We start from the raw sequence: 15,666 nt of genomic DNA, 5'->3' as shown, positions 1-15,666 counted from the left end.
CTACAATTTCCTTGCAATAACAATAGAGAAAAACAAAAAATTGTGAATATTAAATTCATTTTGACTATGAATTATTTTTCACAAACAATTAATACAATAATATTGAATAATAATTTCAAGACATATATTTTTTTTTTTTTTGACAACACGGGTTTAGTAATCTCATTTAGTTGGTAGATTGGTAGCCGAGACTCTGAGATGGTATATGTACAGATGTACTAGAAAATGAAAATCTGGAATGCCTTGGGGTACTTTGGGTCTCATTGGCAATAATAGTTGGCAATATTGCTTTGGGTCCTTGTCAGAGCTTTCTCTCTTCAGGTCAATAAGGAAAAACTTCAACTACTCTGGTTTTTTATTTATTTATTCTTTAATTTTATTTTCTTTGAATTTGTTTACTGTGTTGATTACTAAAAAATTTATAAAGAAGTTTTATTTCCTAGAAATTAATAAACCATTTCATAGATAACGACCAATTTCTGTCATTTTTTTTTTTTTTTAATTGACCATTTCAATAACAGCTTTGGCTAAATTTGTGTAATGGTATAATACTTTTTCTGTACGTCCATACATTGTTATTGAACAAGTAAATTTGAGAGGATGAATATAATTTCGATTTGTTATCATAAATCCTTTTCGGGGATCAAATGCAATACCGTTTGTCTTATTAATTTTGAGTTCCTACGAATGAAAAGAAAAATAGAACAAAATTAATAATAACATTAAAGTTATAATATTCTTAAAAAATGTTTTTTTTTTTTTTAATTTTTTGCATTAATTTATTAATTACCTCTGAGCCTCTAAATAATTTAATATCGTAGCATGGTGAAGTTGGTACACAAGGAACTTGTAGACGGAAATCATCGGGAGTAATAAGAGCTTCATTTGTTACTTGAAATGGTACCTTCGAAAAAAAACTTTTTTTTGCTAAAAATTAAAAATAAATAAATATGAGAACGAAATAGTTTTTTATTTGAAATGATAATTATTATTAAAACTCACTTTTAACCCAGATATAAATACGAGCCACATCAGAATATGGCTTGTCATAATACTCATTACGACAACCATAATATCCTTCATCACCAAAATATATTTTATTTTTTTTTAAAGTTATTGTTTTATTGTCGTATGATTTTTCATAAATAATTCCGTCAAAATCCATCCATGGTTCCTTGATACAACGAAAAAAAAAAAAAAAACAAATATTAGGCTTTCAAAACGACAAGTTGATTTTTGTTTTATTTTTATTTTTTCCAATAATAATTAAAAGATATTAAAAGTATTCTTTGTTCAATTTAGTTAATTAATTTTCGCTTTTTGATATACTTATTATATAATTTGTATTTTCGTTTTTTCTTTTTTGTATATTTTTTGTATATATATATACAGTGCTTTAAAAGGTCTATTTGGCCTGAAGCAATATTTGAATAAATAAATAAATAAAATAAATAAATAAATAAATAATTAATTAAAAAATAGCTTACATGGCCAGGATATATTCCATAACCATTATTTCTTCTGAATGAAAGATCACCGTGTTGGTTGACACTATTTGAACATGTACATACAAGTTGATCATTTTCATTCAATATAGCTGTGTCCCGGCTTATCATCCCGGTACATTTGAAAATCAAGTCTGAAAAAATTTTTTAAATAAAACGATCATTAATATTATTTGTATTTTTTTTTTCTATATAAACACTAATATCATAATAACAATAAAATAATAATAATAATAAATTTATTATAGAATACAAGTTAATCACCACGTGCAATTGCCCTTACAGGTGAAATGGTGTTGATATATATATAGACAATGTAACCTGATGCAAGCAACTTACAGGTGAGGCCGAGATGACCTGGTAATGAACCATGCTATTTGGACTTTCTTACAAATCATTTTATTTATCATTAAACTTTATAAATCAATTAAAAAAAAAACAGTGTATTATTAATTGAATTATCTACTCTATGAAATTTATAACAATTTCATCATCTCTAATGTGACATTTGGAAAAAAAAATTATACTCACTACAATTTCCTTGCAATAACAATAGAGAAAAAGACAAGATTATTAGTATTAAATTCATTTTGATTAGCAATTATTTTCCACAATAAAATAAATACAATAATATTGAATAATAATGTCAAGACATATATTTTTTTTTTTTTGACAACACGGGTTTAGTAATCAACACTTGTTTGGTAGAATGGTAGATTAGTAGCCAAGACTCTGAGATGGTATGTGCAGGTGTACTAGAAAATGAAAATCTGGAATGCCTTGGGGTACTTTGGGTCTTATTGGCAATAATAGTTGGCAATATTGCTTTGGGCCCTTGTCGCAGCTTTCTCTTTTTAGGTCGGTAAAGAAAAACTTCAACTACTCTGGTTTTTTATTTATTTTTTCTTCAATTTTATTTTCTTTCTCTAGCTAAATTTTAATTTCTACGATCTAATCTGATAAATTATACTACGAAACAGTGCGTATAATTTTAATGCTGCATAATTCAGTTTTTATTTCAATAATCTTTTTCTTTCTGTGTATAAAAAAAGATATCATTTGGTAAAATTTTGTGTAAATTACACTTTGAATTCGTTTCCTGTGTTGATTACTAAAAAATTTATAAAAAAGTTTTATTTCCTTGAAATTAATAAACCATTTCATAGATAACGACCAATTTCTGTCGTTTTTTTTTTTTTAATTGACCATTTTAATAACAACTTCGCTTAATCTTTTGTAATGGTATAATACTTTTTCTGTACGTCCATACATTGTTATTGAACAAGTAAAATTAATAGGGGCATAAATATAATTAAGATTTGTAATCATAAAACCTTCTCGAGGATCAAATGCAATACCGTTTGTCTTATTAATTTTAAGTTCCTACAAATGAGAAAAAAAATAGAACAAAATTAATAATAACATTAAAGTTATAATATTCTTAAAAAATATAAATTTTTTTTTTATTTTTTTGCATTAATTTATTAATTACCTCTGAGTCTTTGAATAATTTCATATCGTAGCATGGTGAAGTTGGTACACAAGGAACTTGTAGATGGGAGTCAGAGGGGCTAATGACAATTCCATTTGTTACTTGAAATGGTATCTTTGAAAAAAAACTTTTTTTTGCTAAAATTAAAAATAAATAAATATGAAAACAAAATAGTTTTTTATTTAAAATGATAATTATTATTAAAACTCACTTTTAACCCAGATATACATACGAGCCACATCAGAATATGGCTTGTCATAATACTCATTATGACAACCATAATATCCTTCATCACCAAAAGATATTTTATTTTTTCTTAAAGTTATTGTTTTATTGTCATATGATTCCTCAAAAATCATATCGTTATAGTTCGTCCATGGTTCCTTAATACAACAAAAAAAAAAACAAATATTAAGCTTTCGAGAGAACAATTTGATTTTTTGTTTTATTTTTTTTTTTCCAATAATAATTAATTAAAAAATAGCTTACATGACCAGGATATATTCCATAAAGATTTATTCTAAATGAGAGATTACCGTGTTGGTTGACACTATTTGAACATGTACATACAAGTTGATCATTTTCATTCAATATAGCTGTGTCCCTGCTTATCATCCCGGTACATTTGAAAATCAAATCTAAAAATATTTGTCAAATATAACATTTATTATTATTACATATGTGTATTTTTTTGTATATTAACACTAATATCATAATAACATTAAAATAATAATATTCAATTTATTAGATTACTAGTTATTAGTTAATCGACACGTCAACTTGTCCACACAAGTGAGTTGCTGTCGATGTATACAGACTATGCAAACTGATATCAGCTGTTTCAAGCAATTTACAGGTGATGCTGAGTTAACAATTTTATTATCTGTAATTTTGTAATGTTTGTAACTTAATTTAAAAAATATAATATATACTCACTACAATTTCCTTGCAATAACAATAAAGAAAAACTTAAAATTTTAAATATTAAATTCATTTTGATTAGTAATTTTTTTCTGCAATAAAAAAAAACACAATAATATATTGAGTAATAATTTTAAGATATATTTTCTTTTTTTTTTTTCCAACAGGTGTTTAGTAGCTGAGACTGTAGGATGCACTGGGAATTGGGACAAAATCATATTAATTTTAGGAATTGTGTCACCAATTTATTAAATTTTTATTTAATTTAGAAAAAATAATTCAAGAAGGACTCAACTGTAAATTACTAATAGCTTTAACGAGAAGAAAAATATGTTCTTTCTCACACAATATTAATTTTTCAGCAATTTGATTAACTGATAGAATTAACATGACTAAAATAACTTACTCATCGTTAAATTTCGTGTATTGATATTTTACAGTGTCTGTACGTCCTAAACTCTCTACTGTAACTGAACAAGTAAAATCAATAGGAACATGTATATAACTTGGATTTGTTATTAGGAAACCTTGTCGAGGATCAAATTTAATACCATTTGTCTCATTAATTGTAACTTCCTACAGATAAAAACAAAAATATAACAAGATTAATAATAATATTAAAGTTATAATTTCCTTAAAGAATATAACATTTTTTAAATTATATTTTATAAATTTATCAAGTACCTGTGAGCCTTCAAATAATTTCACATCGAAGCATGGTGAAGTTGGTACACAGGGAATAATTATATGGGAACGAAAGAGAATTCCATATGATTCTTTAGGTGCTCTCGTCACAAAAGAACGTTTTTTTGCTAAAAATTTAAAAAAAAAAAATATTACAATAATAATTTTTCATTTTAAATAATAATTATTTTTAAAAACTCACTTCTAACCCATATATATATGCTAGTTTCAACATTGAAATATTTGTTAATACATGTATACAATCCTGCATCTCCGTAAGATACTTTTTTTTTTTCATAAGTTGATCCTCCATGGACGCTTAATCTCTCATGAATCGTACCATTATCGTATCGTGATGGTTCCTTGATATCAGAAAAAAAAACAAATATAGATATATATATATATATATTATTATTTGAAAATATGAAAATAAAAAAAAAAAAAAAACAAATATCAGGCTATCAAGACAATAACAAGTTGATTATTTTTTTTTTTTTTTTTTTTAATAATCATTAATTGAAAAATGGCTTACATAAGCATGATTTACTATAACATAATCTATTTTAAATGATAGAGGACTGAATTGATTATTATCATCTGTACATGAACATAGAAGTTCATCATTTTCATTTATGATCGCAGTGTCCTCACTTCTCATCCCTGTACACTCGAAAATCAACCCTGTAAATATTTTTGAAATAGAACATTCATTATTATTATTTATATATTTTTTTTTTATAGTGGTTGTGAAAATGTTTGCATCATAAAAAAATATTATTGTTAACGAAAAAAAAAAAAATTAATTTATTAGAATACGAGTTAATCACCACGTTCACACCACCACTTGTCCACAGCAACTCACAGGTGATGCCAGGTTAACGTGGTAATATGTTATTTGCACGATTTTACAAATTAATAGAACTTTTAATAAAAAATTAACAAAAACAGTGTATTATTATTTGAATTATCTACTAATTTTGTCATCTCTAATTTGCCATTTAAAAAAAAAAACCTATACTCACTACAACTTCCTTGCAATAAAAATAGAGAAAAACACAAGATTGTGAATATTAAATTCATTTTGATTATAAATTATTTTCTACAATAAAATTATAACAACAATATTGAATAATAATTTCAAGATATATTTTCTTTTGTTTTTTTTTTTTTTTTTTTTTGACAACACGTGTTTAGTAGCCAACACTTGTTTGGTAGAATGGAAGCCGAGAGTCCGCGACTGTCCGAGACTCTGAGATGGGAATGTGGGATGCAGTGGGATCTGGGATGAACTGAAACAGAGAGAAGTCTTCTCTTTGACTGTCTCTGACTGGAAGATGAAAATCTGGGATGCTTTGGGGTAGTTTGGGTCTAATTGGCAATAATAGTTGGCAATATTGCTTTGGGTCCTTGTCAGAGAAAAAACTTTAACAACTCTGGTTTTTTATTTATTTTTTCATTAATTTTTAATTTTTTTTATTTTATTTTATCATTAAGCTGAACATAACAATTTTTTTCTAATTTTTCATAATTCAGTTCATTAATAAAAAAATCATATCAACTTTAATATAGGTCAAAATACATTAGATTTTATTTTTAATTAACCATTTAAACTACAACTTTGTTATATTTCGTGTAATGGTATAATACACTTTCTGTACGTCCATACATTGTTATTGAACAAGTAAAATTAAAAGAAGCATAAGTATAATTTCGATTTGTTATCATAAATCCTTCTCGGGGATCAAATGCAATACCGTTTGTCTTATTAATTTTAAGTTCCTACAAATGAAAAGAAAAATATAACAAAATTAATAATAACATTAAAGTTATAATATTCTTAAAAACTATAAATCTTTTTTTATTTTTTTGCATTAATTTATTAATTACCTCTGAGTCTTTAAATAATTTTACATCGTCATAGCATGGTGAAGTTGGTACACAAGGAATTTGTAGATGGGAACCATCGGGACTAATAACAATTTCATTTGTTACTTGAAATGGTACCTTCGAAAAAAAACTTTTTTTTGCTAAAAATTAAAAATAAATAAATATGAAAACAAAATAGTTTTTTATTTAAAATGATAATTATTATTAAAACTCACTTTTAATCCATACATATATACGAACTCTATTATACATGACATCCTTAATATCATCATAATATATTACATCACTATGACATGCATAATATCCTTCATCTCCGAATGACATTTTATTTTTTTTGAAAAGTATTGTGTTATTGTCGTATGATTTCACAAAAACCATATCGTTATTAACCCACCATGGTTGCTTGATAAAACAAAAAAAAAAAAACAAATATTATTCTTTCAAGACAATAATAAGTTAATTTTTGTTTTATTTTATTTTTTTTTCCTATAATCATTAATTAAAAAAATAGCTTACATGAGTAGGTTCTATGTGATATCTATTTGTTGCAAATGCAAGACGATTGTCTTGATTGACAATATCTGCACATGAACATGCAAGTTGATCATTTTCATTTAATAAAACTGAGTCCTCGCTCATCATCCCTGCACACTTGAAAATCAATTCTGAAAATATTTTTTAAATATAGCATTTATTATTATTTTTTGTATCTTTTTTTTTTTTCTATATAAACACTCATATCGTAATAACATTAAAATGGCCAATATAATATGAATTTATTTTGGAATGTGTCAGAGTATCAAGAAGTACTTGAACTTATTAATTGCTAGGCAATGAATTACTATTTACTTTTTCTATATTGTAAACATATATTTTTTGTAACTTTAAAATGTAATTTACTTATACTAAAATTGTTAAATTTCCTTGTAAATTTCAATTTATAGCCCTGAGCTAGTACATCTGTACTGTTGGGTTAATAATAAATAAATAAAATTATTAATTTATTAGAATACTAGTTAATCGACACGTGAACTTGTCCACATAGATGAGTTGCTGTTGATATATATAGACAATGCAACCTGATGCAAGCAACTCACAGATGATGCCAAGTTAATTATAATTATAAACCTTTGTAATAATAATCTATGTTTGAAATGTATGTAATTTATTAAATAAATGAATTGAATTAAATTAAATAATAAAACTTTAAAAATCAATCAAAGAAAAAACAGTGTATTATTATTTGAATTATCTACTTTATGAATTTTATAACAATTTTATTATTTTTAATTTGCCATTTAAAAAAAAAATTTATACTCACTTGAACTTGCTTGCAATAACAATAGAGAAAAACACAAGATTGTGAATATTAAATTCATTTTGATTATAAATTATTTTCTACAATAAAATTAATACAATAATATTGAATAATAATGTCAAAATATATATTTTTTTTTTTTTTTTTTTTGAGAACACGTGTTTAGTAACCAACACTTGTTTGGAAGAATGGTAGCCGAGACCCCGAGATGGGATCAAGAAGACTAGAAATACTGATGGGAATGTGGGATGTACCGATATACTGGAAAAATGATGTACTAGAAAATGCAGGGAAATAGAAATCTGGGATGCCTTGGGGTACTTTGGGTTTAATTGGCAATATTGCTGTGAGTCCTTGTCGGAGCTTTTTCTCCTCAAGTCGATAAGAAAAAATTTTAACTACTCTGGTTTTTTATTTATTTTCTCTTTAATTTTTTTTTTTTTTCAATTTCTTTCTCCAGCTAAATTTAACAATTCTTTTGTTTTAATTAATTACTATTTTAATAACAACGTCGTCAAATTTTTTGTAACGGTATACTTTTTCTGTACGCGTCCATCCATTGTTATTGAGCAAGTAAAATTAATAGGAGCATCCATATAACTTCGATTGGTTATCGGGAAACCTTCTCGAGGATTAAATTTTACACCGTTTGTCTCATTAATTTCAAGTTCCTACAAATAAGAAAAAAAATATAACAAAATTAATAGTAATATTAAAGTTATATTATTCTTGAAAACTATAAATCTTTTTTTATTTTTTTGCATTAATTTATTAATTAATTAATAAATTACCAGGCCTTTGAATAATTTTATATGGGAGCATGGTGAAGTTGATACACGCAAGGAATTTGTAGATAGGAACCATATATTGGCAGAGCTTTCTTTCTGTTTCTTTCCTCAAGTCAAAAAAAAAAATTTTATTACTCTGGTTTTTCATTTATGTTTTCGTTAATTTTCAATATTTTTTATTTCATTTTATCATTAAGCTTAACATAAAAATTTTATTCTTTTTTTTTCTAATTTTGCATAATTCAGTTGATTAATAAAAAAATCGTATCAACTTTAATATAGATCAAAATAGATTAGATTTAATTATTTGCCAGTTGATTTGTTAATTTTTTTTTTAATTAAAAAAACATTTAGCTATTAAATTGAATATAAATTATTATTATTTTTTGTAATAACTTGTTTTTATTATCAACATGTTTTACAAAGTAAATAAGTGATTTTAGGTGAACTGAAAAAAGTTTTACATTTATATTAATTTGTGTTGGAGTTATATTTATTTTAAAATACCATAATACCATATATATTTTCAAAAGACAAAATGCCATGTTATTTAATAAAATTAACCCGGAATATTCCAAATAGATTTATAAAATAATAACTCACATTATAATTCGAAAAGACAATTTTTTATTTTTTCTAATTTTTTTATTTCAGCACATCAATATCAAAAAGTATTTTTTAGATAACAAATATTAGGCCACTTCATTCATCCATAAAATTTTAATTCAAATGTAAATATAACAAAAAATACTAATACTAATTTTTTAATTTAAAAAATAAACAAAAAACAAAGTCAATGTACATTAATAAATTTTTTTAAAAATTATTTAAACGAATGTATTATTAAACAGTAGTCATTCTTATATATTTTTTCACAATTTAAATTATTTTTAAAGAAAAATATTAATACTAATCATTAAACAAGAAGAAACAAAATAAAAAAAAATTCAACTTAAATTTTTATATTTGTTTAATTCTCGCTAGAAATTTTGTTTATTATTTTTTTTATTATAAAATTTTCTAAAATGATTTCATTTAATTAACTAATTATACGTATATAAAAAAATTTCGATAAACTATTCACAACTTAAAAAATAAATTAAATGAATAATTACTATGAAAAAAAAAAGGTAAAATAATGAGTTTACGAGTGAAAATAAAATGATTAGATTTAATTACAATTTACAAGACAATATTGTAATTATCAGTCATACCACATCCTGCCTATATCGTCAACAATTTATATAAATAATTGTTTATAATTTAAAAATAAAATCGATTATTTTTTTCGGCAAAGAAATCAAGAAAAATCCCTCTTTTTTTTTGTTTTTATATCAACAATATTTCAAGCTTTAACTAACAAATAAAATTATACAAACGATATCATTTTAAAGATTGTTATCAAGTATCTAACATTTTCAAATTTAATCAACAATAATTAATTTACAAAAATAGCAAAAAAAACAAAATGAAATTCCTATAATTTTATTTTCAAAGTTTAAACAAAAATTAATTGAATTTTTAAAATTCGGCAGGTATGGCTAAACAAAAATAAAAAAAAACAAAATGATATTAATAATGGACAATTAATAATTAACTAATAAAATTAAAAAAAAATTAATTAATTTATAAAATAATTCAGACACACTGTAGGAAATTTTCCATGATTTTTAAAATCATTATAATATTCTTAAAAACTAATCAATAAATGATTTTAATTATTATTAAAAATTATCATATAGGCATTTAATTATCATCCGCTAATGTAGGCTACGCTGGGGCTAAAAATTTATCGACTTTAAACAATAATTTGTTGCAAATAAAATTGCTTTACTCAATATAATAATATTTATTTTTTTTAGTTATGTTTGTTTCTCTTATTAATTATTTTTTCAACACTATCAATTAATTTTTTTTTTTATTAATTATTATTAATATTATATTTAGAAATATCGGCAGTGAATACCGACAATCGGCAGCAGTTTTGTGGCTCTTGCTGCATTTTTTAAAAATTATAAACACAAAATATATTAATACTAATAATATGCTTGTTATATTTTTTAGAAATAATTTTAAATATTCTAATTAACTGGCTTGTTTTATGTCATTTTTTAATCCTTCAACTTGATGATTACTATTTTTTTAAATTAAATAAATTTGCATTTAGAAATTTGTATATTTTTCTATTGATATTTACGAGCCATTGGAAAAAAAAAAAATGTTTCTCATTCACATTTTGCACCATTGTAATCCTACTCAACGTATTATCCAACATAAAAAAAATGTTTCATCATTTTTTATTATTAATTTATGCTTTTTTATTTCTTTAGATTCATCATCGAAATCCATTTATCTTATTTTTATTTATTTTTTGTTTTATTCGTTTCAAAAATATCATCTCTTCATTCATGTACAAATACTTTTATCATTTTTTTAAACATTTTATTTCTCTGCATATTTTTTTATATTTTTTTTTTAAACTTTATTCAGTCCTTCCAGTTCTTTTCGCATTCAAAAGTATTTATTTAATCATTTTTTTTATGCTCCACAAGTTTTTTTGGTGCTACACTCATATTCAACATAAAATTATTTGAGTTTTTTTTTTTCTTTTCTCACAGTTTCCATTAATTCAGAGAAAATTTTGATAAAGAAATTTTTTGCAGTTGTTGAATATCGTCCAGAACGGAAAAACATTACTAATATTACAAATCACAAATGAAATCACAGACTTTCGTTGGTGGTTTTTTTTTATTTTTTTTGTTTCTATTTTTCTTTTTTTTTTTTTTTTTGTTTTAATCATTATTTTTTTTTGCTTATGATGATGATGAAGATAATAGAAAAAGATTGTCTATTAATTAAAAATTGTGACAATTAAATTAAACTTGTGTTTCATATCGCAAATAAAATATTTCTTTTTAAAAAAGAAAAAAAAAAAGAAGATAAAACAATTTAATCATTCAATGAGATTTAAAAATATGAAATTTAGTTATTTTTCTTTGTTAAAAAACTATTAATTAATTTGTAGTTTCGAAATATATTTAATTTTCTATAATGATATTTGTTGTATATTAAAATCTCATTGAAGATTTATAATTACAATTCATTCCCATCCATTTTCTTTAATCATGTGGGCAAGCTCAATGATAAATTTACCCTCTTTGTATTTTTGACTCGATTCAAATGCATGTTCCTGTAAATAAAATATCAATTAACATTATTTTAATTATAAATTATCATTAATTAATTTATTAATTATTAATAATTTTAACTTGCATATTTCCAGCCAAGTGTTGTTTTACAACATTCACAAAAAATATCAGCAACAGCATGAAGACCAGTTAGAAGCACTCTTTCCTCAGCAGGACCACAGCCAACATTGACTCTTTAAAAATAAATATATATTCATCAAATAAACAATAATCTATTTTTTTAAATTAATTAATCTTTGTTAAATATACTTACACGGAATTGAAGAGGTAAGCACGACCCTGGCTGCCTTGAAAGGACTGATAAGTTGGAAAAGAAAAAACGCGTATTTAAATTTAAATAATTGTATGAAAATTATAAGAATAAAATTAATAATATTGTTACCTTTGAAATGAGCTCGTCGTGATTAGCTAGATGAGCACGGCAGTGTATGCACGAATAAGTGCGATGACAAGAGGGAAGATAAGCTTGAAAAGTTTTGACCATGTTTGCGTTGAGCTAACAGTTATTTTTTTAAATATTTATTATTTTTCTTCTTATCTCTTTTATTTATATTTTTTTTATTTATCATTTATTTTTCTACTGCGCACACAATTTAACTGTAATTTTTAAATTAAATATTATCAACAATAATATCTATTATTTATATATGATTAATAATTATTATAAAAATTGAAAAGAAAAAAAAAAGAAAAATTTAATTTGTTGATTAATTTTTATATTAAAAATTTATAAATAATAGAGAATAATATTATTATTACCAATTTAAATTTATATAATTTATGAATTTTTATAAATTAATTTAAATTTTTTTTTGCGCGGGGTGGGTGGTGCAAACAGTGGCCCCGTTCACCGCCGCTTTGTACTGCGATCAGCTGTTGAGCTGGTTCAGACAGCGCCGGTTCGGGGACACCTAGAAAATATAAAATAGAAAAAAATTATACATTCAATTTTTAAATAATAAGCTGTCTATTATCTTGTTAAAGAAAAAAAAAAAAAATGATAAATAAATTTGAAAATTGAGTTAGATATACAGAGTAGAAAAAAAAATTTCGAAAATAAAAAATATTTCGATTCGCATTTCGCAATTTCGAAATATATATTTAAAAAAATAATTTAACAATTATTGTTGCTTATTGTTATTACAAAACACCTGGATAAACAAAGACAATTGTTTATTTAATTTATTGATTGTTGTCAGGAAATGCATGGACATGAATAATTCAATGACAATGAGAATTTATTATTTTTAAATAAATTTTTATTTTTTGATGATAATTCAAGGTCATCTTTTGTGTGCTACAATTGATTAAAAATAATTAAGACTGAAAATACAAATAATCATGATAAAAAACACACAAAGAGAATCAATAAAAATTTTATTGTTAATATTTTTTGTTTAATTTTTAAACTCAAATTTAAGTTTTTATTTAATTTTTTATTAATCTTGATAATTTATTTTCTTCTTCTTTTTTTTAATTCAAAACTAAAAATAGATAAATAATAATAATAATTGTCGTTGAATTAAAGACAGAGAATTGAAGACAAAAAAAAAAAAAAAAAAATTGTTGGTATGATAATTGAGGTCAATGTTTGCATTGATATAAATAAGAGAAAAAATAAAAAATAAAAAAATAATTTAAACACATAATTTTGCTATGATATTTATGCAAAAAGAAAAAAAAAAAATCCATGTTGACATTTTAAAATTGAGTAATATATATTCATGTATTGTATAATATGCACATATGAAAAAAATGAGTCATGAAAAACAATTTAATTAAAAATCTAGGGTCAATGAAAAACCAAAAGAAAATTAAAAGAAAATTAATCAACAAAAAGGTATAAATAAAAATAAAACTTAAAAATAGAAACTGGTAGTAAAAAAATATTTAAAATTCAGTAATAAATTTTTAAACAATTTAACAATAAGGTCAACTATAGTCTACAATAGTTACAATAATATATTGTAACCAGTTGAACAAAAAAACAGCTATAGAATAAAATATTGACTCAACAAAAAATAAAAATAAAAATCAACAATCCTGGACCTGCCTTAAAAAAAAACAAATAATATTTTTATTATTTTTTTTTTGTTCATTATACTCAAGCCCAATTATACAACAACAATACATGTCAATGTAAAATGTTGCTCATCAACAAATAAATAGTTGAATAAAAAAAAAAAATGATAAAAAATATTGAATGACCCAAATGAATGAATGAATGTCTATTTGTTCCCATTAGCATGTTGTGACATTTAGGTCAAGATATCTATAGAGTAGTACTTCTCAAATTAATATCCCCTATTACCCTTATTTATTTCATAACTATTTTGCCCTCTTCTTTTTTTTCTTCTTCTTCTTCTTGTTCTTCTTCCGCAACAAATATAACAGCCAATTGAATTTTTTTTTTCAATTTTCATTTCAATTACTACAGCTGATTTTAATGTTAAAAAATAAAATAATAATAATCAAATTAATTTAACGATAAAATCAATTTTAAAATGATAGAAATAATTAAATAGATAGCAAAAAATTTTGTGCCAAAAAAAAGGAAAATTGATGTGAAATAATTAAAAAGAAAAAAAAAAAAAAAAATGATTATATAATTGATTTAATTTTTGAATAATATTAAAAAATAAAATTATTAAATTTAAAGATGCATAATTAAGCTTATAATGAATTTAGTGAAATTTTTAAAAAATTGATTATTTATTTTTTAAAGAGCAGCATGTTACTTGGCATCTCACTTTTGTCTCCGGGCAGCTGACATGGTCTCTATCAGCTGAGAATGTATACAAATACAGTCGAGACCAAAAGAGAGCGAGAAAAAACGATAAAAAAAAAAAGAGAGTATATTCTTTACCTCTAGCAAACTGCACAGAACAAAGAGGAAAAAGGTCGAGGTAAATTTCACTCATCGATTTCACCCCGGAAACAGTTATTTTCATAATAAAAAACATAATAATAATACACAAGAAAATAAAATTTATATATTTTGTAATAATATCATAATATTTATTATCAAACTTATCATACGATGATTTGTTTATAAACATTATTACGTATATATATAAATTTTATGTTATTGCGTAGTTTGTAATATAAAAAAAAAAAAAAAAAAATACACAAGAGTTACAAGATTGTGAGAGAAAGAAATAGCCAAGTTCAGCATGGACGCTATTTAGCGTCTTTATTTTTTATTGTTTTCATTATTTTTTTTGTTATTAAAATAGTAAATATAATTATGTTAATTAACAAACAATAGTCAATGTTTATTTTTTGCATAAAAAAAATATAAATAAATACCACAACAACATGTTACATTAAAATAAATTAATTACAATTTAAAAAAGCTCAATTTTATATTTAAAAAAATCATGAAAACAAAGAAACGTGGATAATATGTACAAACCTCCATAAGCATCCGTTGCTGAGCCAGTTAAAAAAATAAATAACTAAATTCACTTTTAGTTTAAAAAAAAAAAATTAATGATTAAAAATTATTATTTTATAATAAAAAAAAATAAAACAAATTCACTTTGTTCGTGTCTCAATCATGTTTAAAAACCAGTAATAATAGTATCCAATTATTTTAATCATCACTAACAGGTACAATGACCTGTAAATATACAAAAAATAAATAAAATATAGAAAATGATGTATTTTAAAAAAAAATTTAATGTAATGTATTATTTGACACCCGCGCAAATGCCACTTGGTGGACTTGTATTTTAACACTGTCAATTTGATGAAAATGAGTAAAATCGTGGGAGGTAAATTGAGAAAGAGTATGGAGTGTGTGTGTGAATATTAAGAGAGAGGGAAATAATATATATAACATACTTGTTTGAGGATATAT

The 15,666-nt window shown here is 23.3% G+C and overlaps 2 protein-coding genes across 4 annotated transcripts; both read right to left on the bottom strand.

The window, feature by feature from the left end:
- Window positions 1–245: 245 nt before the first annotated feature.
- LOC122858754 lies at window positions 246–4,020 on the bottom strand. 2 transcript variants are annotated; one of them, XM_044161868.1, is made up of 5 exons: window positions 3,934–4,020; window positions 3,487–3,635; window positions 3,209–3,380; window positions 791–927; window positions 246–681 (listed from the first exon to the last, which is right to left on the bottom strand). In XM_044161868.1, exons 1-5 carry the CDS (start codon window positions 3,989–3,991, stop codon window positions 499–501), a joined length of 699 nt encoding a protein of 232 aa, XP_044017803.1. In that variant the 5' UTR covers window positions 3,992–4,020; the 3' UTR covers window positions 246–498. The 2 variants fall into 2 exon arrangements, with proteins under 2 accessions (XP_044017803.1, XP_044017804.1); XM_044161869.1 differs by lacking the exon at window positions 3,209–3,380 and adding an exon at window positions 1,003–1,174.
- A 5,728-nt stretch (window positions 4,021–9,748) lies between these two features.
- Window positions 9,749–15,602, bottom strand: LOC122858753 (protein yippee-like 1). Of its 2 annotated transcripts, XM_044161866.1 has the most exons (6): window positions 15,220–15,601; window positions 12,564–12,715; window positions 12,187–12,401; window positions 12,058–12,101; window positions 11,869–11,977; window positions 9,749–11,785 (listed from the first exon to the last, which is right to left on the bottom strand). In XM_044161866.1, the coding sequence occupies exons 3-6, from the start codon at window positions 12,286–12,288 to the stop codon at window positions 11,696–11,698; spliced, it is 345 nt and encodes a 114-aa protein (XP_044017801.1). In that variant the 5' UTR covers window positions 12,289–12,401; window positions 12,564–12,715; window positions 15,220–15,601; the 3' UTR covers window positions 9,749–11,695. The 2 variants fall into 2 exon arrangements, with proteins under 2 accessions (XP_044017801.1, XP_044017802.1); XM_044161867.1 differs by lacking the exon at window positions 12,564–12,715 and having other exon boundaries at window positions 15,220–15,602.
- Between the last annotated feature and the right edge of the window lie 64 nt (window positions 15,603–15,666).

This window comes from Aphidius gifuensis, linkage group LG6 (genome assembly GCF_014905175.1).
Source record: "Aphidius gifuensis isolate YNYX2018 linkage group LG6, ASM1490517v1, whole genome shotgun sequence".
NCBI lineage: Eukaryota > Metazoa > Arthropoda > Insecta > Hymenoptera > Braconidae > Aphidius > Aphidius gifuensis.
This window is presented reverse-complemented; position numbering and strand designations above follow the sequence as displayed.